At 38.8% G+C, this 27,504-nt stretch overlaps 1 protein-coding gene across 2 annotated transcripts in view; it reads left to right on the top strand.

Moving 5' to 3' along the window:
• The window catches only part of COL22A1 (collagen type XXII alpha 1 chain), a 257,920-nt gene that overhangs the window by 123,410 nt on the left and 107,006 nt on the right, over positions 1–27,504 (top strand). For both annotated transcript variants that reach the window (XM_087931748.1, XM_087931750.1), the window contains 10 exons: positions 4,194–4,469; positions 7,450–7,530; positions 11,160–11,273; positions 13,951–13,995; positions 15,746–15,790; positions 17,002–17,040; positions 19,313–19,366; positions 21,400–21,453; positions 22,897–22,950; positions 25,091–25,144. In XM_087931748.1, coding sequence (XP_087787874.1) covers positions 4,194–4,469; positions 7,450–7,530; positions 11,160–11,273; positions 13,951–13,995; positions 15,746–15,790; positions 17,002–17,040; positions 19,313–19,366; positions 21,400–21,453; positions 22,897–22,950; positions 25,091–25,144 — 816 coding nt within the window. The remainder of the gene's footprint in view (positions 1–4,193; positions 4,470–7,449; positions 7,531–11,159; positions 11,274–13,950; positions 13,996–15,745; positions 15,791–17,001; positions 17,041–19,312; positions 19,367–21,399; positions 21,454–22,896; positions 22,951–25,090; positions 25,145–27,504) is intronic.

Here is a 27,504-nt window from a genome sequence, read left to right as displayed (position 1 = left end):
GCATAACAGTTCTTAACACCAACACCATACTTTAATTACAACACACACCTTCCCTAACTACAAGTTATTGCTGTGGATCACCCCCAGCCTTCTAGGACATTGCCAGTGAAAAAATACCTTTAATATCCAACCCAGTTTAAACAAAAATCTCAAAGTCTTTAAAGTAGCACACACCCTTTCTCCAAATGTTCTTGTGCTAATTGGGATGAGGTATGGCTTTAGCATGCTTGTTCCTTTTTGTAATTGCTACTGAGCTTCCAGCAAAGGTTCTACCAGGACATTCTACCATCACCATAGCTTGCAGACATGGCAGTTGAATGAAAGACCTCACGCAAAAATTGTAATAGCTGCCAACCTGCACCCATCACCTCCGCTTCTGTGTCTGTAGGTGATTTACATTCGTATTTTGTGCTACACACCCTTTCCTCATTCTGTCTCAGCATTGGCTGTTTGTAAGCTCGAAAGACTGGGTGGGATGAAGTTGCCTCTGGACATCAGCATGTCCTTGAGAACACCAGGGTGTGGCTCAGGTAGCACAGTTATCTGCAACAAGGACTTGGATGCTTGTGAGTAAATGTATGAGTGCTTGTCTGAGTGCAGGAAGGAAGTGCAGGGATGCATTTCTACCTGGCTGCAGGTGATTGCAGAGCTGTGGTGGTGCACAGTGGTTAGGATTCAGTACTGCAGGCTACAGCAGTTCAATTCAGTTCATTGACTCAAGGTTGACCCAGCCTTCCATCCTTCCAAGATTGGTAAAATGAGGATATAGTGTCACAATATACTGACATTATAAATCACTTAAAGATTGCTGTAAAGCAGTAAGTTGAAAATGGAAATAATAGGGGATAAAGAATTGAAAATATATGTGAGGAAATGATTTTGATATTGAATTAATGAATTAAAATATGAAATGGAAATTTATTTGAAGATTAGTGGAGTGGATAATAATTTGATGTGACATTAAATAAGAAAGTTGAAAATGTAAGTATAATTATGTACAAATGTTGTAATCTGGAATCACGTTGCTCACGTGAAGAGATGTGTAAAAAACAAAAATAAAAAAAACCTTTTATTTAAAAAAAGAGTGCTGTAAAGCACTATGAAGCGATATATAAGTCAAAGTGCTATTGCAATTGCTATTGCTTTTCGAAAGCACAGGGAACAATCCATTTCCTCACAGGCTGCAAAACTAAGAAATCTTCAGGCTGGAATGAAAACTGAAAAACATTCTGCAGTAAGGAAACACCAAACCAAATCATGTTTTTCACAAAAACCAGGAGATGCCCAAAAAATCATCAGTAGTCTAGCTTAATTTAGGTTGTTTTAGATTTTTTACGTGCTAAGGTGTGAGGGGAATATTTTTATGGCCCAGGGGTTGCACTGAATGCCTGGAGCATCTTGAAGAAGCTTCTTGGGTGAATGAAATGTTTTCAAAAAGAAAGAAAGAAAGAAAGAAAGAAAGAAAGAAAGAAAGAAAGAAAGAAAGAAAGAAAGAAAGAAAGAAAGAAAGAAAGAAAGAAAGTCCAGTTGCCTTGGGTAAAAGCAACTTTGGGAACGTCTGAAGGGTGGGTGGATAACTAAAATCTGCAAATCACATAATACATGTAGGTGAAGTTCATTGTTACTGTAGTTTCAATTAAGGCTTGCCTGTTTTAGAACTGACACTATGGATTTCAGATAGATAGATAGATAGATAGATAGATAGATAGATAGATAGATAGATAGATAGATAGATAAGATAACTGCCACAAAAACTGGAGTGTCAGCATTCCAGCAAACCTCCATTCCAATCAATAACTCCGAGACAACCATATCTCAAAAGTACCTTTATTAGAATAGCACCTGGCACATCTGTGGAATCCCGAATCTAAAAGTTTTCAGGCTTCCCACAATTTTCCAAACTATAAATCCATCCCTCCTTGTCACATCACATGGGCCAACACAATCCATCCAAAAGTAAGATCCTTATTTCATCCTGCGCCATACTCAGTGACCTTGAACTAACAAAAGAATTTTATTTTGTCTACTTTGAGCTACTCAATTGAAATCACCCCCCTCCCACTTTCTCAGGCTATGGGGCAGCATGGAATATGGCTTCCAAAGCTGACATGGAGGAAATTTAGATGTCAGCTTACTACAGGTGCTAAGGTTGCAAAAATTTTGAATTAGATGCAAAATTGCAATTTGCCTATCTTTGGGAAGACCTCTCCTCTTCTCATAAATATCAGTATAAATGATTTAGACATTATTCATACGTGTCACCAGGATGGGAGGAAGGTGTAATAACAATAATGATGGAAAGAACTGGTATTATTTATTTATTTATTTTGATTAGTCAATCGCTTACAAGATAATAGGTATAAGTATATACATAGTTATGGATACATGAAATGGGTACATATAAGAAAAATAAAAGAAACAATAGGACAGGGACGGTAGGCACCTTGGTGCGCTTATGCATGCCCCCTACAAACCTCTCAGGAAAGGGGTGAGGTCAATAGTAGACAGTCTAAGGTTAACGTTTTTGGGGTTTGGGGAAGAAACCACAGAGTCCGGTAGAGTATTCCAGATATTGACCACTCTGTTGCTGAAGTCGTATTTCCTGCAGTCAAGTTATGCGGTTAACCCTGAGTTTGTATCTATTGTGTGTTTTTGTGTTGTTATAGTATACGACAGGGGTGGCATTCAAAAATCCCATTAACCGGTTCACTGCCAGTTGATGGGTGGGCATGGCCATGGTGGGCATGGCCTACAAGAACTTCTAGGAGGGCTGTTTTTTTTTTTACCTTCCCAAGGGCCCAGAGGCTTTCCTCGGGCCTCTGAGAGGGCAAAAATAGCCTTCCCTGGAAACAGGTCTGTTTCCATACTTCCAGTACTTCCGGTAGGGCTGTTTTTTGTCTTCTCAAGGATTTGGAGACTTCCCTCAGGACTCTGGGAGGGCAAAAATGACCTCCCCTGGGCTCTGGAGGCCCATTCGGAAGCCAGGAACAGGCCCATTTCCAGACTTCTAGAAGGCCCATTTCCTCCCCATCCCCACCCCCACCCCCGGAGCCTCCACGTGGAGCTCAATTCAGAAATCAAATGCTACAGATCCAGGTTAAGATTTGAGCGGTTCTTAGCACTCTCTGAGATTGGATGTTTTCTTACAGATATTTCATTATCCAATTATCAGTGCTAGTTTGGGTAATAAAATGTCTGTAAGAAAAGAATGAAGCTCAGAGAGCATCAAGGACCCCTCATTTCTTCCCTGAACTGCAAAGATTATCCTTTATAAGTTGAGATTTATATTAATCAAGACCACTGGGGAAATGAACAGATAATTGAAATGTTCTATCAGTGTTTTCTAGATTGTGATTTAAAAAATATATATCCAGAACTTTAGCAACACAGCCAACCTCAATTGAAGACAATCCTGGCTTGCTGGAAGGAATTCATTTGAAAAACTTATGAGTGTGACAGGTGGTTAGCGTGGCCAGTGATTCTTAGTTTGCTCCAATCAAATTGATGCTGCTTAGTGTCAGTGTGGGTAGAAATTAGGGATTTGCGACTGTGGTGTTTGACTGCCAACTGGTGTTCATGGATTCTAGTTTTCAACTGACGTGATTTGTGTCTCATGTAGAATTGTTTGCAATGGTTACAGTTTGTTTTGTAAATTACATTTTTTCTTTCATCCTTCTGTATCTTGTCTTTGGTTTGGGATAATTACCAGTGAAGTATGGGTGTGGGTTTGTGGGCTATTGATATTTCTAGAGATTATCACTCTTCAATATCTTTATACTTCATAGAAAACCTCTATCTCATCTGAACATTTCTTTATTAGAACTGACAGTTCACCATCCTGCTTCTTCTTGACTTTTGTGTCTAGCATGTTGATCGTATATAGTAATGAACCAAGAATAAAGAATTTGCAGAATCAGGGATACCCCCAGAACTTTCTAAAGCCATCAACTGTCTGGTCCTCCAAGACTGTTAAATTTGATTTACTGCTGTACTAAACCTAGGGTCTTCCATAATTCCTCACAATTGGTTATGCCAGTTGAGTTTTTGTGGTCCAAAACATCTGGGACACATAGAAATAGATTCCATGTTCGATGAACTTTGTTCTTACCCTCTTCTCATGATTGATAGCTCCTTTGTTGGATATTTGTTCCATAAAGAATCATGTCCTTACAGTGTTATGTCTGTTTTCAAAGGTTTCTATCCGGTTGGATGGGGAGAACAAAGCACTGGAGTACAACGCAATTGGACTCACCAGAGATGCTGTGAGAGTCGTTTTCAGAAACGGACGTGTCAATGACCTGTTTGATCGTAACTGGCATAAGATTGCACTCAGCATCCAGTCCCAGACGGTCTCCTTGTACATCGATTGCAAACTGGTCCAGACATTACCGATTGAAGACAGAGAAAATATTGACATTCAAGGGAAAACGGTGATCGGCAAACGCCTTTATGACAGTGTGCCAATTGATGTAAGTACCAAGGAAAAAGCTCATCCCCCCCAAAAAGTGGGATCAGTTCTGCCACCAATCATATTTCTTTTTTAAAAAAGTTTTTTATTTTAACAACAAAACAACATAGACATACCGCATAAAACATAAAAACATCATCCTTCTTCATATTTCCTTTTTTAAACAAGTTTTATTCAATATTTCCAAAACAACATAAAAAAAGCTCTTTTCAGCGTACAACATAATTCCGAGTCACCACTTTTACATGCAAATATGACAGTAATTATATATTCATTTTTACATTCAACATTCTGTCTTGTCCATTTTTAACTTAATTCTATTATTACTTCTCCATTTCAACTTTTACATAAGAAAAGAAACAAACACATTAATTCTGTTAAGTGATATTACTTTCATTCTAAGCATCTTTTCAATTCATTTCAATTTCTTTAAGATATATTTTTAAAACATTAACATTTCTCTTAAATATGGTCTTTTCCAAAGTACTCTTTTCTCATTTTACCTCTCAACTTTTATATAAGAAAAGGAATAGGCAAGTTAATGCTATTCATTAATTTTACTCTCATTCTAAACATCTTCTCAATTCATTTCAATTTATTTCAAATGTATTTCTTAAGCCTTTAACGTTTCTTTTAAGCGATGCCTGTTCCAAAGCACTCTTTTCTCATTCAAATCACAAATAGTTTCCGTATCTTCATGCTTATTCCCTTTTAATTCTTTTTTATCTTGTCAAATTTGCAATTCCATCGCATATTTTTTTTTTTCCTAAGGTCTAGATTAATACAAGTTTTTCACATAAAACAAAACATAAATTTCCCTTCCCATTTTACTAGTTTGGGGTGTCACCTCAAGTGGTTTAAGTATGCCTTAATTCCCTCATCTGTAATTCCCAATTAAACATCTATTTTACTTAGTTATAGTAATAATCAGTCCCTAGAAAAACACACTACTTTACACTGTACTTTTCAGTCAGATTCCGCAATGTATTTTCTCCCTTTATTTCCATAAAATTTTATTTATGCTATAAAAAAAAGAAAGAAAGAAAGAAACAATTAATCCATTTTGTTTGGTCACTGATATTAATCTTATTTTTAAACCTCCTCACAATTTATTTCAATCATTTCAATATATATAATAAGTAATCTTCTTAATTCTACATGGATACCACACACAAGGAGAGAGGACATGCCCTCTAATGGCTGCCTTTATATAAATAGCTCTTAAAGGGATAGAATCCATCCCCAGCCTTAAAGGGAAATACCCATGCTATGCTGATTCATTCCTATTGCATCAGCCACATCTGGTCAGCTTCACTGCTGGTTGGCTTTTAAATCCCAAGACCTTAACATGTCATTCCATTACAAATTTTCAAGAACTGTGTGGCACTAAAATATCTTCAGTTAAGTATAGATGTCAACTCTGAAACTGGCCTGACTGAGGCCATCTTGGAGGCTTCAGCTTTGCCACAATGGTGATACGGGATAGTGAGGGAGGGAATAGAGATAGCTGGGGTTTTGTAGCTAAAACAAAATAGTTTCCCCTGAGAACCAAGGACATTCCCACAGGTGGCTGAAAAGATGAAGAGTGCAGTTTCCAAACAACCAGACAGAACTTTGATGGGACTTCATCTTATTGTTTGGGAAAGGGGGAAAAACTTTTATTTTTAATTAGGTGAAAACCACGGGACCTTTAGAGTCAGGTTTCACTAACCTGTGCCAATATGATATACCCAATAAACCTGTTCTTCGAGGAAACTGCTTCCCTCAGAGTTCTGTTTGCTATGGGCATATTACTTGGAACCCTGACAATAGAATAATAACAGATTTAATATTTCATGATTAAGGGAGACATGATAGCAGTGTTCCAATATTTGAGGGGCTTCTAAAAGAGGAGGGGAGGGGGTCAATCTATTTTCCAAAGCACCAAAAGGCAAGATAAGAAACAATGGATAGAAACTTATTAAGGGGAGAAACAACTTAGAACTAAGGAAATTCATCTGGACAGTGAGAATCATTAATAAGTGGAATGACTTGCCTCCAAAAGTTATGGGTGCTCATTCACTGGAGGTTTTTAAGAAGAGATTGAGCAATCATTTGCCTGAAATAATACAGGTCTCCTGCTTGAGCAGGGGTTGGAATAGAAGACCTCTAAGGTCCTTGCCAACTCTGTTATTCTATGTACTATTTAGCAGTCGCCACAGACAGGAACATGAAAATAGTTTCCTTTCTATTTTTATTTTGTGCATTTATTGTATTCAATGTTTATGCCATCTATTTCCCCTACAAAGTTATTCTGGATGACTGACACGTTAAAAAAATACAAATAAAAGTAATAAAAATATTAGATATTAAAACAACACCGTTTAAAATATTATTATAAACTGAACTGAAACCAAAATTATTGGCAGTTCTCTGAAGACAAATCTTCTTTCAAACCATCTTTAGCATATGTGATTTCTAGACTTTGAAATTTGATAAGCAGCCCTATTGCTCATGAAATGGATCAGAGCTTTTAAATCTTGCTAGAAATTTCTGAATTCTGACACCCATTCTAAAATCATCAAAATAAATAAAAGCAAATAAAAGCAACACACCAGAGATGGAAAGAATGGTGAAATGTTTAATCTGTTGTTGGTTTGCCTATCCTGAGGTGGATTTTAAAAACTAGAATTATTCAGGGAAGGACTTTGAGGCTTAGACTTCTAGATTTCTTAGACAGAAATGTTCACAATTTCATGTCCTCAGTCTGATTAACCAGTTTCTAAAGTATCTCACATCACTTTTTTTTTTTTTTGGCCTTTTTACATTTCTTGTTCCAAACTTTCTGGGCCTGTAAATGTTTACACATTCTTCCATTGTTATTATAAGGGCAAATGACACTATGAGGACTGGCATTATGCCAGCAAATAGTCTTGTGGGTGCATTATTTTGCTGCAAAATCAGTTCACAAACGAACTGACACCATTTCCTTTTTCTTTTAGTTTGACCTTCAGCGGATGGTTATTTATTGTGATTCACGACATGCCGAGCTTGAAACCTGCTGTGATATTCGTTCTGGACCTGTAAGTTTAAAATGTAGTCCTGCTTTGCAAATGTGCTTTTGGACATAGCATGTAACAATGGCTCCTTGTTATACCTTCCAGCTGAAAGGCTATATTTGATTGAGATACATGAACACACTAACCACCATTCCAAACACCACACCAAAATATAGGTAGTCTTCAACTTACAAGTATGGCTTGTTTTGGAATTTCCATTGTAACTCACTGTGGCTATAAGTCAAATCAGATTCAATTTTATAACCATTTTTACAGCAGTTCTTAAGTTCTTTTTTATTGCAATTTTAAAAAGTCACAAATCATCAATTGGCAAACTTTATGGGAGAGAAACAAAAAAAAAGATAACATTGGCCACATCGTTTAAGGAAAACCTATATAAAATGTTTTATAGGTGGCATCTTACTCCAGCAAAATTGTCTAAAATGTTTCAAAATATATCACCTAACTGCTGGAAATGTACTAAAGAATGTGGTTCATATTATCACATATAGTAGAAAAACCCAGGAATTTTGGCAGAGAATTCAGAGGTGGCTTGAGGAGAAGGTAGGGCATAAAGTGGAATAAAAACCAGATTTTTCTTCTTGTTGGAATTATAACAGAAAAATACAATAAAGAAGAGATCTATTTAATGATATGTGTGATTATGACAGCAAGACTAACTTTTGCTTAAAAGTGGAAAGACAAAGAAATTCCCAATGAAAATGACCTAATAAAGATATATAAGGACATGCGCTAAGATGGATAAACTAACTTTAGAGATGAAAGATAAAGAAGAGATAGAATACTATAAAGTATGAGACAAATTTTATCAATGGTGGGGGAAAAGGAAAGATCTAGAATTAAAAGAGAATAGGGTTGGCAGAACGGATGACTTGAATTGGAAACTATTGCATAAATGTACAGATGTATAAATGTAGATTTGTATATAAAATATGTATTCTATGCCATAATATGTATGACAAACAGGATTGTTGGGATGATCACACTATGTCCAATGTTTTTAATAATTTATTTAATAAAATTTTGTTTTAAAAGAAGTCACAAATCATGACTACAGGACATTGCAACCAGTTGTAAATGTGAGATGGTTGCCAAACACCCAAATACCCATCACATGACTATATGGGTGCAGCAACAATTGTTAACACAAATACATGTCATGGGTCACTTTTTCTGGGGCTGTCATAACTTTGAGCTGTTGTGAAACAAAAGATTGTAAGTTGAGGCCTACCCTGTGTTAATTTTAATAATGAAGGTTATATATAGTTCAATGTTGATATTTGTGGGTTCTTAGCATTCTTTGAACTTGCTTGTCTCGTTTCAGGCATTTCATTACAAGCTAAGCAATGAATCATCAGTGCATGGGAGAGTAAAGTTGGCAAATGTTCTTTCCTTGTGCTCTGATTTTATTACTCAGCCTGGTGATGAAATGTTTGCAAAATCTTCAAAATCTTCATTCAAAATATTCATGCGGTCATGGTACAAATTCAGAATATCCCAATGAGACTGAGATATAATCATCTTCGATGGTCTCTCTGTTGCCTCCAGAATCTTCTTGGAGCTTCATTTATACTGTTAAAATAAACAAAACAGATTTTTTTATTACTTCTTCCCCTTTTCTTCTCCTTGTTCCTTATTCCTCCCTTTTCTGTGGCATTGGCATAGTGAAAAGTTCAACCACCAAAGAAGAGCAATTTTTGCAGGATCACCCTAAGACCTAGTCTATGATGACCTGGGGCGTGGCACAAAGGCAACACAGTCAGATAATCAGTAGGAGTCCCTTTATTAGCTCCAACTTTGCCCCCAGTGTCCTGGTTACTTTCTGGGCTAGAGAAAAAACTCTCCTAGCAACAGCCGTTGGTTGCAGAGAATCAAGTCCAAAATGTGGTCAACAAAAACTGTAACTATAAGTGCAATCAAGGCAAAATGAGGTAATTAATCCAGCAGGGCAGGAGAAGGAATTCCAGACGTGAAAGAATGGCAGTAATTCAACCTGGTTGGGAGATTGCCAGGAACGCAGATAACCAAAGTCAACACAAGATAAACTCAGGTTTGTTCCCAGAAGACGCTGCACTCAGCATGCATCTCTTTTAAACTCTCATTCCTAGGTGTCGCTAATGAAGAGAATCAGGGCCCTTTCCTTCCCCGTAAGCCGTGCAACCCAAGTTGCTCTCTTCTCCGTTCCCCTCTGCGTGCCCTAGGATGAAGAGGGGGTGGGCCTGGGTCCTCCACTGAACTCCCGCTCCCTTGTTCTATCTCTCCCCTGCTCTATCCAGCCAGACTTTGCCCTCCCCAGTTTTCTTCACAGCCAATGGAGCCACACTCTCACTCCCTGTCAGGTGTTCGTCTTCCTCCTCAGATTCAGACTCTGACAGGGAAATGACATAGTCTCTATGCAAGAATCAGTACAGCAGTAGAACATCCTTTCTAGCAATCTAGAGCTGATTTGGTTCAAACTGTAGCATTTCTAATCCTGTGACTGAATCAGTAGTGGTGTTTGCATGATTGACACATTCTGTTTAATGCACAGGTATCCTAGTCATGAGGGACACAGTGGCTCACTGGCCAAGACACTGAGCTTGTCGATTAGAAAGATCAGCAGTTTGTCGGTTCGAATCCCTAGTGCCACATAACGGAGTGAGCTCCTGTTACTTGTCCCAGCTTCTGCCAACCTAGCAGTTTGAAAGCATGTAAAAATGCAAGTAGAAAAATAGATTTCACTTTGGTGGAAAGGTAACAGCGTTCCATGCACCTTCGGCGTTTAGTCATGCCAGTCACTTGACCACGGAGACGTCCTTGGACAACGCTGGTTCTTTGGCTTTGTAATGGAGATGAGCATCACCCTCTAGAGCCAGAAACGACTAGCATGTATGTGTGAGGGGAACCTTTGCCTTTACCTTACAATAAAACTACTACCTTGAAAGTGTCTTGGAGCCAACTAAGCAAGGCGAACCTTTATCTTTACCTATCCTAGTCATGAAAACCCTACCACTAAAGAAGCTTTGAACATAGCTTTGCATCATTCTGAGGTCATTCAGCATCAATATTGTGCAATATTGGAATCAATAGGAGTACATGTACTCCTTGACTTACAACTATTTGTTTAGTGACCGTACAAAGTTACAACAGCATTGACTTACGACCGTTTTTCACATTTACAACTATTGTAGCATTCCCCACAGTCACGTGATCAAAATTAGGACTCTTGGCAACTGACTCTTATTTATGATGGTTGCAGTGTCCTGGGGTCATGTGATCCCCTTTTGCAACCTTCTGAGAAGCAAAGTCAATGGGGGAGTCAGATTCACTCAACAGCTGTGTTACGACATCCACAACTGCAGATTTTCCCTTAACGATTGCGGCAAGGAAGGTCGTAAAATGGGGCAAAACTCACTTATCAACTGCCTCACTTAACAACAGATATGTTGGGCACAATTGTGGTCGTACATCAAGGACTATCTATGGTGCCAAATATTCTCCTGATATAAATTGCTGATAAAAGGGAACTATTTCTTTTTCATGAAAAACATGCCATACCCATCTTTTCTTTTTTAAAAATCTTATTTAAATACAATTAATGCGGTGTTGCTATTGTTTGTGTGTGTGTGGTTTTTTTTTTTTAACTGACGGAGTGTCAAGTGACCCTGGTTACAGATGTTCCCCCTCCTGTAATTCCACCAACGGATGGAAATGAGTACATTGGACCTACCAAGACAGTCAACTGTTCCTGTCCTCCAGGAGAAAAGGTTTGTATTTGAATTCACCCTGTTATAAATAAGAGCCACTAGACTCAAGAGAATTGGATCTAAGGCAATGGTCCCCAACCTTTTTTGTACCAGGGACCAGTTTCATGCAGAAACACTTTTTCAAGGACCGGGTAGGGGTGTGAAGGTTCCAATAACAAAAACCTTAATCAATGCTGGGTGTTTTGTCCCCATGTGGTGGCGCAGTTTTGATGGTTTCATGGCTTCATCGTTGTCTCGTCTACCCTTTCCAAAAAAACTCTCCAGTGAACTCTGTTTCTGGCTCATTTTGTGAGGGCTAGCTTACATTGCTGATGCAGGATAAATACGTGCCAAAAAGTCAAGCGCGGAAGTGGTTGTCTTTCAAAATAAGACACCTGGAAGCAAAAACATATTTTTATGTATATTTTAATCACGATTATTCATTCTTTGTGGCCCGGTACAAAATGATCCATGGACCGGTACCAGTCTGGGGCCCGGTGGTTCGGGAACCCCTGATCTAAAGGAAATTCCTTGGGTTGTGGTTAATGAAAGCTCAGCATATCATAACAGGAATGGACAACCGGTAGGCAGGGTTGGGCTGATACCGGTTTGCCCTGGTTTGCACGACCTGGTAGTTAATTTTATGGCCGGTTTGGCAAACTGGCAAATCCCACCCCTGGTTAGCCCATCCCAACCCCACCTCACCCCTCCCAGGAGTCCCCACATGGCCTGTTTTATATCCCAGGTAAGTACAGGGCCCACGTGGAGGCTTGGGTGTGTGTGTGTAAGAAATGGACCTCCTGAAGGCTCCAGAAGGCCAGAAATGGGCCTGTTTCTGCCTTCCAGAGAGCCTCTGGAGCCTGGGGAGGCTGTTTTCACCTTCCTGGAGGCTCAAGAAAAGCCTCTGGAGCCCAGGGAGGGCAAAAAATGGGCCTCCCAGAAGTTCCAGAAGGCCAAAAATGCCCCCCTTCCCTGCCATGGTGCAGGAGGCCGACCAGGCTATGCACACCATGGCCACACCCACCCTGCAACTGGGCAGAGAACCCATTGCTAAAAATTTTGAAGCTCACCCCTGCCTGTAAGCCTGGAATTGCACATGGCCCCTTACTCACTTTGGGAAGGGGAGTCTTTTTCTCATGATTCTAAAAGCTGCAGGCATAGATTTGTGCCTCTTTTGACATGGGAAGCTAATGAAAACTCCAGTGTAAGCCCTAAAACAGGCATAGAACTATCATGAATTAAACCACAGGAAATCATTTTTAACATCCTTGCTTCATAAGGAACCACCCCTGCTCCTCCTCAGAACGTATGTATGGCCACCTAAGATTGTCCACTTCTGTCCTGCAAGAAAGGAAAGGAAGATAAGAGAATACAGGAAGATTTAAGTAGGTCTACAATTTCTGGTCTCATTAAAATCTGGATGACAGTTCGATGTCACTAAGGTATGCTTCTCAGACACACTGCTTCCATGCAGTGTTCATCTGGAATGGTATATGAGGAAAAAACTTGAGAAACGAATCAAAGAGATGCAACAGATAAGAGTTATAGCCTACAGCTGCATAACAGATGGATAAAGAAGTTCAGAAGGGACTAACTTCCCTTACTTCTCAGGCTGTAAAGGAAATGGTGGAAGAGTTATACTTTCAGACCTGCATGACTCTATGAATGTTTTCTCACAATAAAATAGCCCACCTAATCTGTTTCCTTATCTGGTATACCTGGGAAAGGTGGGTCCATTCTGTAAGTCTTATAAATGCAAATTTCCTGCTGTTTGCTTTGTGTCCTGAAAAGTTAGCAGCCATGGTGACTCAGTGTTTAGAATGCAGTATTGCAGACTAACTCTGCCCTTAGTCAGGAGTTCGATTCTGATGGGTTCAAGGTTGACTCAGCCTTTCATCCTTCTGAGGTTGATAAAATTGTCAGAGTGTTTGCAGTGTGACTACCATTATGAGACAACCCAGGAGCAAAATGCAGCACACAGAGACTTAGACATTTAACAGTGGTTTATGTACAAGACATATACAGAAATATACATGGTAGGAAAAATACTTTACAAGCAATCAACCCTCTTCTTAACTCTACACAGAGAACTCTGCAATGGATACTGGACACAAGGAGAGAGAACATGCCCATTAATGGCTGCCTTATATATCTGTAGACCCTTTCTTAGTCTTCGAAAGGCAATACCAATGCTGATTCAATTACATCTGCCTCATATTGCATCAGCTTCACTGCTGGTTGATTCTTAAATGCTAAGACCTTAACAAAAATGAAGACCCAGATTGTTGAGGGCAATATGCTGATGTTGTAAGCTATCCAGAGAAAAAGCATTATGGAGTGTATATAAGTCTAAGTATTATTGCTATTGCTATCCCTTTTGAGCATCTTTCTTCCCTTGTTGTGCAGCTGTGGGCCACATCCTCCCATATCCTATCATTCCCTAGACAACATCTCTTCCATCTGTTACTCAAGGTCTTCCTCACATGACTACATCATCTGAATTTTACAGCTGAAATATGGCAGCCTCCATTGAAATCCCTGTGTTTTTTTTCAGTCCCATGTAGTTGTTTCAGAAACTGCTTTCAGCAATTATTGCAGATGTGCAGACTGTTCACACAGAACCACTAAGTCAGGATTCATAACATGTGAGAAGCAAGGATGAATTTTGCTATTAAACAGTCTCCATTTTTCACTTTAGGGGGAGAGAGGCCTTCCAGGGTTTGAAGGATTGACAGGACAAAAGGTTAGTGTTGTCCAAGGAATAAAACATTTTCTTTTAAATGAAACATAAGCTGCATACACTTTCTTAAGGATTTCTTCTTCTTTTCAATCTACTCTCTACTGTTTTGTTTTGTTTTTTGCAGCCTTAAATAAAGCAGCTGTATTTTTTTTAATTGTGGCACTTTAATTAACAAGGCTTTCACAGAAAGGCATGAGAAATTGTTAAAAGGAAAAAAAAAATGCCTCTTATCTTTTAATAGCCATCATCTTAACAATGGCTGGAACGCAAGATGATTTGAAAAATGCTAAATCACAGCCAACTTAATAGAATGAAATGCAATTATTGAACAAGATGCCTGTGTGAGAAATCAACCTTAACAACTCATTCCATTTGGAGTGTCCCACAGCATCTCTAAAACACAGCCAGATACAATGCAGATTCCTGTTTAACACTCAAAAGAGACCTGCCTACACAATTGATCTGATGTGTGGAGTGGTTTGTTTGACATTGGCATTGTATTAAAGGTGTCTATTTTTTTGTTTTCTTCTTTTAATGTTTTTTCACCCATGATTTACGTTTGCACACAGTGTAATGGCTGGATGATAATATTTTCCATTACTATCTTAGTATCTTTGCAGATGGCATCTGTAAACACTTTAGTTATGCTGCTGTCTTAGTTTATTAGAATTTAGGCCATTGGGCACTTAGAACAAGACAGTACAGTAAGACCAAGGATCAGATACATTGTAGTTTTATTTATTCTAATTTATTCATAAGGTTTGTGGATGCATATTTTCTGACTAACGCTGTAGCTCTGGAAAGAGCAGATACCATTTCAACATCTGCAGGAAAGCAATATTCTTGGCTTCAGGTCCTGTCTATGCCATATTTTCTCCTCCTCCTCATTCCTCTCCCCCTCTTCCTCCTGTCCATAAATCCCACTACGTTTCAGCACTGATGGTGTTTCCTAGTTGGGTAATGAAATGGCATAAGAAAACAACCAAGCTCAAAGAGCCCCAGCAAACCTCCATTACAATCAGTAACTCTGAGACAAACATCGCTCAAAAATACCTTTATTAGAATAGCACCTGGCACATCTGTGGAATCCCGAATCTGAAAGTTTTTGGACTTCCTACAATTCCCAAACTGTAATTGATCCTCCCTTGGCCATCATCACATTTCCCAATCACGATCCATCCAAAAGTAAGACCCTTTTTTCATCCTGTACTATACCCAATGACCTTGAACTAACAACAGAATTTTATTTTGTCTACTTAGAGCTACTCAATTGAATCCACCCCCTCCCACTTGTGGTCGCATGGAATATGGCTTCCAAAGCTGACACCAAGGACCTAATAGTCACTGTCATCCTCCTCCCCCCTCCTCCCCCCTCCTCCTCCCCCTCCTCCTCCTCCTCCTGTCCACAAATCCCACTACATTTCAGTATTGATGGTGTTTCATAGTTGGATAATGAAATATCACAAGAAAAGAACCAAGTTGAAAGATCACCAACAATGACCCTATAGTTTTCTCCTCCCTCCTCCTCCTCCTCCTCCCTCCCTCCTTCCTTCCTTCCTTCCTTCCTTCCTTCCTTCCTTCCTTCCTTCCTTCCTTCCTTCCTTCCTTCCTTCATCCCTCCCTCCCTCCATGTTAGATAAAGAAATGCATGTTTCACCATTAAGTTTTTAATTTTTAAAAATGGCTATGGTAATAAAGGTCAGTGGGGGAAAAAGCATGTCCTTTTTGCTAATATATCTTTATTTTGGTCAAGGGAGACATTGGACCAATTGGACCTCCTGGCCCAAAAGGAGAACCAGTAAGAACATTTATGAGACTCTAAATATTCTTTTTTCTATCCCTATGTAATCATGTACTTGTGAGAAAACTCAAAGCAGATTAAACAAAAAAACAGAATAGGTCCTGATGGACTAACTTAAATCAAATTCTAAATCCATATATTGGAGACCCCAGTTGAATATTTTAAAATAATTAACTATGGAGCGGGTCTGTAGTGGTCTCATGAACACTGCCTACAGTAAGATCCCTGACCTTCTCATCATAGAAGAAGCAGATGGTAGAAACTTCCTCTTCAGGTATTAGTCATAGTCATCTAAATATAGTTACAAATTCTATCTAGATCTGGGATTTCCAACTTTGGCAACTTCAGGATTTGTGGACTTCAGCTCCCAGAATTCCCCAGCCTGCCATTCTGAGAGTTGAAGTCCACAGATCTTAAAGTTGTTAAGGTTGGACACCCCTGTTTAGATTCTTTGCCTAGTCATATGGAAAAATCTTGATTGGAAGACACTTAAGACAGTATGTTCATCTGCTTGTATTTTCCCTGATTCAGCATCTCCACTACAGCCAAAGTTTTGTTATGAATTATTTCTAAAGGGATAGCTTTTTTAAAAAAATGGAAGCAGAGATAATATCAACTTTCACAAAATTAGAGAGGTTGTCCTTAAATCCACCTCCTTTCTTGCAGGAGAAATTCTAATTAGAATTTGTCAGATCTCATTTATCAAGACATTTACTTAAACTTTTACAACCCTTCATAAAATAATTTACCTCAGCTCTCTTTTAAAAGTCACTTGTTATAATTGTGAAATATCAAATAGTGTTCTGATCCTGCCCAGTTTCAAGGCAATTAAATGGCTGGGCTTTCAGGTATTAAGTTCTAGACCATGCTGTCAATTTGGTTGCTATCCAATTGTATCAAACTATCCCTTTCACCTACAATTAGCTATATTAGCTAGGGATTATGGAAGGTGAAGTCCACCAGTTTGATGGAGTTTCTTTTTGATTCTAGTTAAAGTCATAATAGTAGAGACCTTTCCTTGAACTCTTGGTTAGAATCTTCCATACAATCTGATTCTAGAAAATGCAATGATTTATTAATTGAATGTGTTCAATTAATCAGTGTGCTATTCCATAGCTTGATAAAGCTGTTACCATTGAGCATTATTTCTGACCTTGCATATCTTCATTGCATCTGCTGATCCTGGTTTTATTAATTTCTCTTTTCAGGGTGGGGAAACATTTGGACGAACAGAAAAAGGACAAAAGGTATCATTAAAACATAAGATAAAGGACATCTTGAGCATATGGTCTCGTTTGTGTTAATTCAAATTCAAAATCCTGATTAGCACCTATAAAACTCCTCATGGCATGAAGCCAGATATTATTAGTGGACCACCACTCCCATAGGATATCTGCCAATCCCACCAAATCAGTTTCGAGGTCCCATCTAATAAATGATGTCAACTGATAGGATCTAGGGTGTAGACTTTTTCAATAGTGGTACCTGCCCTATAGAATAGCATTCACCAGATATCCAGAAGGCCCTTGCTCTCTTGGCATTTGGAATTTCCTTTAAGACTTCACTGTTCCCCCAGACATTTCCCCCTCTGTCTCTCTCTCTCCATCCATCCATCCATCCATCCATCTATCTATTCTCACTTTTCTGACAGTGAGAGCAATCAACCCATGGAACGAAGGTTACCTTCAGAAGTTGTGGAAGTGTCATCACTGGAAGCCTTCAAGAAGAATGTGGACTGACATCTGTCAAAAATGGTCTCCTGCTTGGGCAATGTTCTGGCCTAGGCTTCCCCCAAAAGCACCAAGCAGACTCTTTGTCCCAGCAAAACCCCTTTTATTAAATGAAGGTGAATTTATTGCATTCACATTCAGCCAAAGGCCTGGCCAACAGTCTTTCAAGGGTCTAATTAGGAGCACAGACCTTATCTAGCCTGGAGAGCTGCCAAGTAAATATTTTCAAACACAGTGCTGACAAGGAAGGGCTTGGCACAGAATTTCTGAGATGCAAGGACAGATCTTCACACTGCGGCAATGAATGGATTGTTTCCTGCAAAAGCCCTCTCCCCTTTTGCTCCTCTTTTAATTCCTATGGCAGGTGCCATTCACCATCCGCCTGTGGCCTTACTCCCATGCCGACCCTTAGCTTATAATTGTTCTTTTCTTCTGGCAGCTCTGCGCATGCACAGGCTGGGAGCCGACTCCAGCTGCTCCTCCACCTCACTGCTGTCCAACCCTGAAGACAGCTGATGACTACCAGACAGCTTTGGCCACCTCTCTGCCTCTGATGCAGAGCCCTTGTCTGAGCCTTCCTCAGCCTCCAGGACAGGCCCGTGTTCCTCCTCCCTCATTATCCTGCTCTGCTGCCAGCTCTGCTAGCTGCCAGCGGGCCACAACAGGCGGGGGGCGGACTAGATGACCTGCAAGGTCCCTTCTAACTCTTCTATTACGTTAATCTGTTATTCTTCTATCCATCTACTTGTCCATTCATGGATTAAAATCTGCAAGATGTAGAGTGCAACATCACAGTCCAAGTCCTACCTCGTTTGTATGTGTGTGAGAGACATATATAGGTTAAAAAAAGGGGGGCGGGAATAGGGCTTGGATATGATGTTTGATGTAATGTCTTGAAAGTCACATCCTCTCCCTTTCCTGTCAGGATATCTGTCTGTCTCTTTGTCTGTCAGGTCAGGAGTAAAAATCTGTGCCTGAAGTCCTCATGGCCTAGTTGTCTCCTAAATTCAGCACCATTCCCACAGATGCAGCTCTGATTCTGATTTCTTTTTTTTTTTTTTGCTCCCTATTTCTCTAAGAAGGCGAAGAACTCGTTTGTACTATTGCTGCATTCTCCCCTACCCCGTTTATTTCATCTTGCATTTTAACTCAACGGAGCGACAGGCAGAAAACTTCATCCTATGCTACTTCACACTGTCAAAAAGGTCTGTCTTTAAAAGACCTCAGAATGTCAGTTCACTTGTCCCTTCATGACCAGATAAGAAAACTACGATTTTTCTGTGTGTGTTTTGTTTTTTAATTTTCCCCCTTTGGAACACAGCAATTACAGGGTTTCTGTTTTATTCGTGGACCCAAAATCCTGAGCATATAATTGTTTTGAGATCCCGTAATTGCCTGTCTCAGCAGCTGATCCGTCAGCCACCACAGGAATTTCAGAGACAGCAGATGGGCTTACAAGTTTATTTGGCTTTTCTTGGCTTTAGAGAGGCCTGCAATATTTTATTCTGATTTTTCATCCTTCCCAGGAAAGCAAATGGCCTTTTATGGCAATGCACTGACATCTGCTGGTTACTTTGATATGGTGGGAAATTTTCCCTGCAGGAAACATTTGCGCAAAAATCGTCATACAAATCTTGAGAAATTTGCCTTGTTAGCAAACCCTGTGATTAAGTTCCTTTTCAAAAATATCAACAGAATTCCTTGTGGATTTTAGTGCTTGTATTCTTTTTACCTATTTTAGGAGAAATGCTATATTTTATTGCAAATATTTTCCATTTTGCTCTTTTAGGGTGAAAGAGGACCCCAAGGTTTACCTGGTTTAATGGGTGAGACAGGAGAAAAGGTAAAAGCAAATAAATATTTTTCGGGGCATAGAAATGAATACCAATAGCTGACATTTTATATGGCCTTTTCTGAATTCAGTCAAATGCAACCAAGTCGAACATCAAGTATGACATAATAGAAAAATCAGTAGAAATGGAAAACAGAACTCATAATCTTGGTGGTTAACTGCTTGAATCATAATATGTTCAATAAATTTTCAGATCTGGATAAGCAATAGCACTTAGACTTATATGCCACTTAGTGCTTTACAGCACTTTCTAGCAGTTTACAAAGTCAGCATATTACCTTCAATTTGGATGGGGAGTATGCTATATATTTGGATATTCTAAAACTTAACTATAAAATTTTACATTTCCTGCATCATTAATTTCTCAGATCTGATTTAGTATTTGTTGATTGAAAGATTTTGGTACAATGTAGCTTGAAAAGAAAAAAGAGAAAAAGGAAAAGTTATATGAAGTGCTACGGAACCAGATCTAAAAAAACCCTACTACTTGAGAGCTAAAATATTTCTTGGCTGTTAACAGAACAGAGATTTTTACTGGGCTTTTAAGCATCTCAGGGACAGAAATTATAATCGAATTGTCTTTTTAATATTTTATTTCTCTTAGCCAGGGGAAGTGTGGAGAAAGGAAAAAAAGAACAAGATTGAACAAATTACGATGGCATTTTTTAAGGGTACTTAGACATGAGCAGTTTATCATAAACATCAGCTCTCTTGCATTTGCTGAACCTAGAAATCCTTCAAGCACTGTTCTCACAGAATCCCTTTAGTAAGTTTTATTTAGAAAAAAAGGGAAGCGATTATAGGAATTCTGGCAAGTGAACTGTTTCCAATCTACAAATGTTATGTGCCAAAGAGCATTTAGTAGAAGAGAATATTTGAGCTCAGGGTTCAACTTTACAGTCCTTGCTGTTCCCTGAGCTTGGTGGTTTGCAGATGTTTGAACATAATCAGTGTGAGGTTTAATGCCACACATACACACACACACACACACACACACGTGTGTATGTGTGTGTGTGTGTGTGTGTGTGTGTGTGTGTGTGTGTGTAGAAAAGAGAAGGAAGAAGGAAACTACATCAGATGATATGTCAGTGTTTTCATATATCAGAGGCTGCCAGCAAAAAGAGCGCAGTGAACCTATTTTCCAAAATACCAGAAAGCAAGACAAGGAATGGAAACTAATCAAGGAGAGAATCAACCTAGAACTCAGGAGAAATTTTCTGGCAGTGAGAACAATAAACCAATGGGAAAAAGCTTGCTTCAGAAGTTGTGAGTGCTTCATCACTGGAGGTTTCTAAGAAGAGACTGGATAGCCACTTGTCTGAAATGGTATATAGAATCTTCTGCTTGAGCAGCAGAGGTGGTATTCAGCAGGTTCTGACCAGTTCTGGAGAACCGGTAGTGGAAATTTTGAGTAGTTCAGAGAACTGGCAAACACCACCTCTGACTGGAGATTTTACAGTATCCTTCCCCTGCCATGCCCACCAAGCCATGGCCACAGAACAGGTAGTAAAAAAAAAATTGAACCCCACCACTGCCTAAAAGACTTCCAAGGTCTCTTCTAACTCTATTATTCTATTACGAGAACTGGCAGGGCAAGCTACCTAGTTGAGTAATGAAATGTCTGCAAGCAAACAACCAAGTTCAGGGAGCATGAAGAATACATTCAGGTGGATTTTGTCCTCATTTTTTTTTTTAAAAAAAAGAAACTGTAGGCCCGTGTATTAGTAGATCTCTTCATTAAGAAAGAAATTGCAAATGGTTATTTATAAACTAGTCCCTGAACCCTTTTGAGTTTGGAAATTAACATGACGGTACATTACTCCAACAGCATTTACCAAATAATTAATTCACTGCTTAATTCCTGTAATTTGGAACGAAGGATATACCGTCTTTGAGATCACAAATTAATGTGGCTAGATTTGTCCTCCTTATTATTCAGATTCTCTCGCTTTTTAGCCAATGCTATTTCTAGATATTATCATGATTCCCCATTAACTTTGCTGTCATAATCTATATTATTTTAGGGTTCCATTGGTGCAGCTGGCATCCCAGGGAGAGATGGAGTCAAAGGAGAAATGGTAAGGTTTTATTTTCTCCTCTCTTTTTAATCCTCTTTCCCTTGCAGCATAAAGCCAGGTGTTTGGATCAATCTTCATTGAAAGGAACATGTCTAGGAGATTAATATTGTGTTGGCTCCAAATGTAAGAAAACAAATAAAAATCAGGTTATTAACCTTAACAATCCTATCTTTGGGCCAAGGGAGCAAACAGACTTCTTATAGATTATCTGCTCTGTGAAGCTCTGAGGAGGAATTTCAATTGTCATCCATTAAAATGCCGTGTTGTAACTAGAGATTTCACAGGAGCAGTTGAGCAAAACAGTTGAACAAAACACAGCTATTTATTTCTCTGCAAACAAAAGTTTGCCAGCTGAAATTTGATGGGTGGAAACAGAGGGATCTGAAAACAATAATTATCCACTTCTGGGTCTACAAGTATGCAAACAATCTTCTTCAGCAACAGTACATTTTTTAAAGGTAAATGTTCCCCCTGTCCAGTAGGGTCCAATTCTAAGACACTATCTCTGTTTCTTAGCCAAGGGAGCCAGCTTTGCCTGAAGATGTTTCCATGTTCATGTGGTCAACATGTCTATACACCAAGGGGCATGGAACATCTTCCTACCAAAGTGGTGTTTATTTATCTATTCACATTTGCATGCTTTAAAACTGCTGGGTTGGCAGCAGCTGTGGCAAGTAATGGGAGCCCACACCATTGCATGATGCTAGGGTCTCAAATTGCCAACCTTCCAGTTGACAAGCACAGCATCTTAGCAATATCAATAGCGTTTAGATTATATACAGCTTCACAGTGTTTTACAGCCCTCTCTAGGTGGTTTAAAGAGTCAACATCTTGCCCCCAACAATCTGGGTCCTATTTTTACTGAACTCGGAAGGATGGAAGGTTGAGTCAACCTTGAGCCAGAATCAAACTGCTGGCAGTCAGCAGAATTAGCCTGCAATACTGCATTCTAATCACTGTGCAACCATGGCTCTTAGCCAGTAAAGTATCAAAAAGCTTTGGAGTAATGAAGTCAGTGAATCCTCTTTCCCTGGGATGTAGACTTCCATATTCCAAGATGTGGCCTGATGTAATGGTATGTGAGAACAACCTTGGGAGGCAGGATGAAGACTGACAAATTTAGTTTCGTTTCTCAGAAATGAAGAAGGATGAGAAGCAAAACATTTTCAAAAAACAAACAAACAAGGAAGTCCAGTTGCCTTTTGAAAAAGCACCTTTGAGACAACCATACCTGGATGACTGAGAATCTCCACAAACAAAAGTGGTGAAGTTCTCTCTTCCAGAAATTTTGGAGTAATTGTGTGAAAACTTTGCATTTCTCTCACCAGAAGCATCACTTTTGGTTTCATAGATCAACCAGTTTATGAGTTTTCAGTATGCTCTGATTCCTAAGGTGTCCACAGCAAGTCTTTGCAATGAATATTATTTTGCCTTCTCTTTTAGGGAGAACCTGGTCTTCCTGGAGTAACTGGTCTTCCTGGACCATCTGGCCCAAAGGTATATGAATATATTTAAACAATGTCAAGAAAAAGATTCACAGGGCCTTCAAGAAAAGTTTAGCTGTTTGGGATTTAATACTGAAGGTGGTTTCCAGTTTAAATATGTCAGAGGTCTCAAATATACTCAGTTCCTGGTCAAGAGAGACTCCTAATTCCTTACATAACAGTCTGTCAAAAATCTGATTCACTGGGAAATTTAGTATCTTTGATCATATATTGAATGTAAAGAGCATGTATTGAGGCAGGGGTGGGCTGCTGGGGGCTCTCAGAGGTTCAATAACCCCAGAAAGACAAGCAGCAAGGGAAAGCTCTTAATAGGCTTAATTGAACTTCTGGGCATTCAGCCAAGAGCATTTCACACCTCATAAAAGTGTTCCAAGCTAGATAAACAATTCACTTGTGGTGGAGAGTCATTGAGAAAATCAGATAACGTAGCCACTGGCCTCCAAGGGGATTAATTCCCAAATAATAAGAATCATGTAACTCACCAGAAACTCCACTAAGACTACAAAATCCCTCTCACAGTCACTGCTATTAAGCCTGGTTTCACCCAGTCTTTTATTTAAGTATTAAATGCATGAAATAATAAACAACTTTTGGGTATATATCTTTTTTAGGTAATTAGGGCAAAGAAATGATGTCAAGTTGTCCAAACCCACCCAGTCACATGACCACCCAGCTGCATCCACCCAGCCAGTCATTAGGGCAGAGAGCCCCTTGCTAAAAAATTTGAAACCCACCCCTTTCGATAGTCCCTTTTTCCCCATTAATTACTATTATTTTTCCAAATAGCTTCAAAGTAATATTTACTTATTTCCACTCTAATAAAGTAGTACTATGGCAATACAAAGTTATCAGCATATTTTCCCTTATTCCCTTACTTTCTTAGTCAGCTTTTATACTAATATGATGGCTCATTTATTAAGCCAATACTTGACTCTACTGAGAATTTTGTGTTTGATTTTTAAAAATACAAGTAATAGCTTGTCTGGCTAAAAATGTATTTGAGTCATAGAAGATTAATAGCGATACTAATTTTGATTTGTAATCTCCTTTGTATTTAAGTTTCTGGAGTATTTTTTTTTACAGTTTCAGCAAAGTATCTGCCAGAGTTAGTATTAATGTTTTTGCAGTCTAAATAAGTCAATACAAGCTTTATCATGATCTCCAGACCAAAACCACACTTTCACCTTGTTCTCTAGGATGGAAAATGTAAGACATGGAAATGTATTTACCTTAAAGGACAACTAATTTGGAAATTCTTAAAAAAATATAACACAAATGGGCAATAGATCCAATTTGGGAATCAGATATGTAAGCAATTTTCCACAACACTCTTTCTATCTTTCATATCTTAACCTCTTTGGATTCACTAAATTTATATCTTCCACATTCTTTCCTTCCATATAAATGGCCACACAGAAACCACCGTTCCTGGCCAATATGTATATGGTTGAAACCTTAGTGATCTTATGGATATATCATGTGGTAGATGTTGTTATTGTCAAACATTAGTATTGCTTTCTTCCAGGATATCTTTCTGAAGCATCCCTCTGGATGTATCTCTAGATTTGGGCAGCTGATAAGTTTGAATGAATGAGTTAATGGATGGATGGATGAATGAATGAATATGTACATACAATACACACATATATAAATGCATACTTTTTATGACCCACTCTTAGGCCTTAGTTCTTAGATTATCTGAAGCTTCTGACTTCAGAGAAGATCAGTTAAGTGTTTTCTTTTAGTTAAACCAAACACATTCCGCCCCTCCTGAATTTGTTGTCAGCTTAATCCAGTTAATCTATAAGCACATTGTGTGACATGCTTATGATGGGAAATGATGGGTTCATCCAGTGAATGGAATAAGTAGCTGATCATCATCAGGTGCAACATATGGACAATACCATGTTTTTTCATCTTTTTATCAATTTACCCAGAACTGCTTCATCACAAGCATAAAAATAACCACCTGGTTTTAACACTCAAGTAATTTGCTTTTCAGAAAAGCTAACAAGATGTTTACAATACTGTAGAATTACCTGTTAAAGAAGATTTACATTTGTTCATGTAAATAATCTACCATAAATTTTGATTATCTTCTCAGGCGTCATTTTCCTTTCATTTTTGCTCAGGGAGAAGAAGGACGTCCAGGTCCCCCAGGACGTCAAGGTTATGTTGGAGCACCTGTAAGTTAGGATTTGTTGTCATCATTAATTTAATATTCTAAATGAATGCAGTATAATTGTTAAAATTCAGTTGTCTGGCAAGAAGATTGTTAGAGTTTGCAGCAATCCAACCAGCGTACAAGTAAATAATTCAGCAGGATTAATTTATAGAAGAAACTTCTTTATATACAATAATATACAGTATGTTGCATGTATACCATACCCATGCAGCAGAAGTCAGAACCAAAACTCAGAATCAACAGTCATAATCACAGAAGCTATATATTCACAGAAGCACATCAACTCTTATATACGTATATAGAGCTAAGCCACACCCAGGCTCCGAGGCATCTGGCATGGCTCAAAACAGATGCTGTTTCTTAGTTACCAACCATTTCCATTGGCTGACTTGTTGTTATGGCTATTTCAGCTCATAATTTCTTATACGCTGACAAAGATACTTGATTCTCAAACCAGAAACTGAGCATTCCATATACACAGATATTTGGTTAGGTTATCAAGTTAAGGAAGGTAGAACAATTTCACTCAATAAGGTCAAAGGTAGAGCTATGCAGCCCTTCTGATTCAATTCCCATGATATGTTTTCTGATAATCCAATCCCAGAGAAGATGAAGAAGCTCCTTTAATATCCTATGAAGTTTGGAATCAAACAAAGGCAGAACAGATTTACTCAGAAGACCATTTAATTTCACAATACGAGTCATGCTTCTGAGAAGGTCAACTATGGACATAATAGTTCCTTAGGAATTTGTGTTTGAGCCAACCAATTTTGCAATCTGCAGGTAACATATTGATAGAATGAATTTGTATAGGCTGATCAATATGTACAGTAGACACATGAATTTGTCTACTACTGTGATGACCGAGGGCATGGCACAAAAGCAACACAGTCAAATAAACAATAAGAGTCCCTTTATTATCTCCAACTTTGCCCCCAATGTCCAGGTTACTTTCAGCTGGAGAAAAACTCTCCCAGGAACAGTCTTTAACTGTAGAAAATTCAGTCCAAAACAAGGTACATACAAACTGTAACTAAAAATCCAAACAAACCAAGCTGAAGTAATTAACTTGACAGGGCAGGAGGAGGAATTTCAGACTTGAAAGCACGGCAAAACTCACACAGTTGGGAAGATGCCAGGAACATAGATAAGCCATGATGATACCAGATAAATTCATGTTTGCTCCCAACAACTTGCTGTGCACAGCTTCCTCTTTTATACATTGTGTTCCCAGCTGCAGCTAAGGAAGGGAATCAGGGCCCTTTCCTCCCCCATAAGCCATGCAACTCACATTGCTCCCTTCTCTGTTCCTCCCTGCGTTCCCTAGGATGAAGAGGGGTTGGGCCTGGGTCTTTGTCTGAATTCCCTCTCCCTTGCTCTACCTCTTCCCTGCTTTGCCCAGTTGGACTGTGCTTTTCCCCAGTTTCTTCCACAGCCAATGGAGCCACACTCCCACTCCCTGTCAGCTTCCTCCGCCGAGTCAGATTCTGATAGGGGCATGACAACTACACCTTCTTTTACTGTCTTTAGAACTTTTAAGTCTGCATTAAATTTTCAGATGTCTGAGCCAGTTTGAGTATTTGCATAACCCAAATGAGCAAAATAGAAAAGGATAAGTAATTACATATGCCACATGTAAATATTCCTTGTAGACCTACCCTTTCTTCCCCATTCGTTCATCATATTCTAGACACATTGTGTAACAGTAATTTTTGTTTAATGAGGAATAAATTTACTTTTTTAGTCTTGGACTCTGAGGAATTTGTGCACATAGATTTATCCATCTGGTGAGCTGCTGTATACAATTAAGTTCACAGAGTTGGTTCATTTTGCAAGTGTACATATATTGACCTCAACAAAGCTCATATAGATCAATAATATCACTCAAAGTCCATGGGTTCTCATCACATGGATTATACATCTTTTTTTCCTTTATAATGACAGCTTCTACTTGTGGAATAATGTCACTGTTCATCAGATGAGATCATGTCTTTTGTTGGAGAAGGTCAATTAGTTTTCATTAGCTTCCTTTATCTGGTTGCAAAACAGTTTACTGTTTAATTTTTTTAATATAGCTTAAAGTCAAAATATTGAGTTTGTTGATCAATGCTCCAAGACCAATTAGCATAGACATTTTAAAAAATGTTCTATAGTTTTATTCTTTTTTATTTTTATCCTTGCTACTCTCTGAGCTTTTTGCACTGATGATACCTAGTCTGGTTTTTGAAACATCTGCAAGAAGACAACTCAAGTGCACTTCAACAATAATAGAGTCTAATATATCTTCTTTCTTCAACAGTACTCAACATTTATTACGCCACTCTGTGAACATTCCTAGCCCACCAATAGCTCATCTGGTTA

The sequence above is a fragment of the Pseudonaja textilis genome, chromosome 3 (assembly GCF_049901715.1).
Source record: "Pseudonaja textilis isolate UNSWEBS1 chromosome 3, rPseTex1.2, whole genome shotgun sequence".
NCBI classification, from domain to species: Eukaryota; Metazoa; Chordata; class Lepidosauria; order Squamata; family Elapidae; genus Pseudonaja; species Pseudonaja textilis.
Note: the sequence above shows the minus strand (reverse complement) of the source record. Positions and strands in the feature narration are given on the sequence as shown.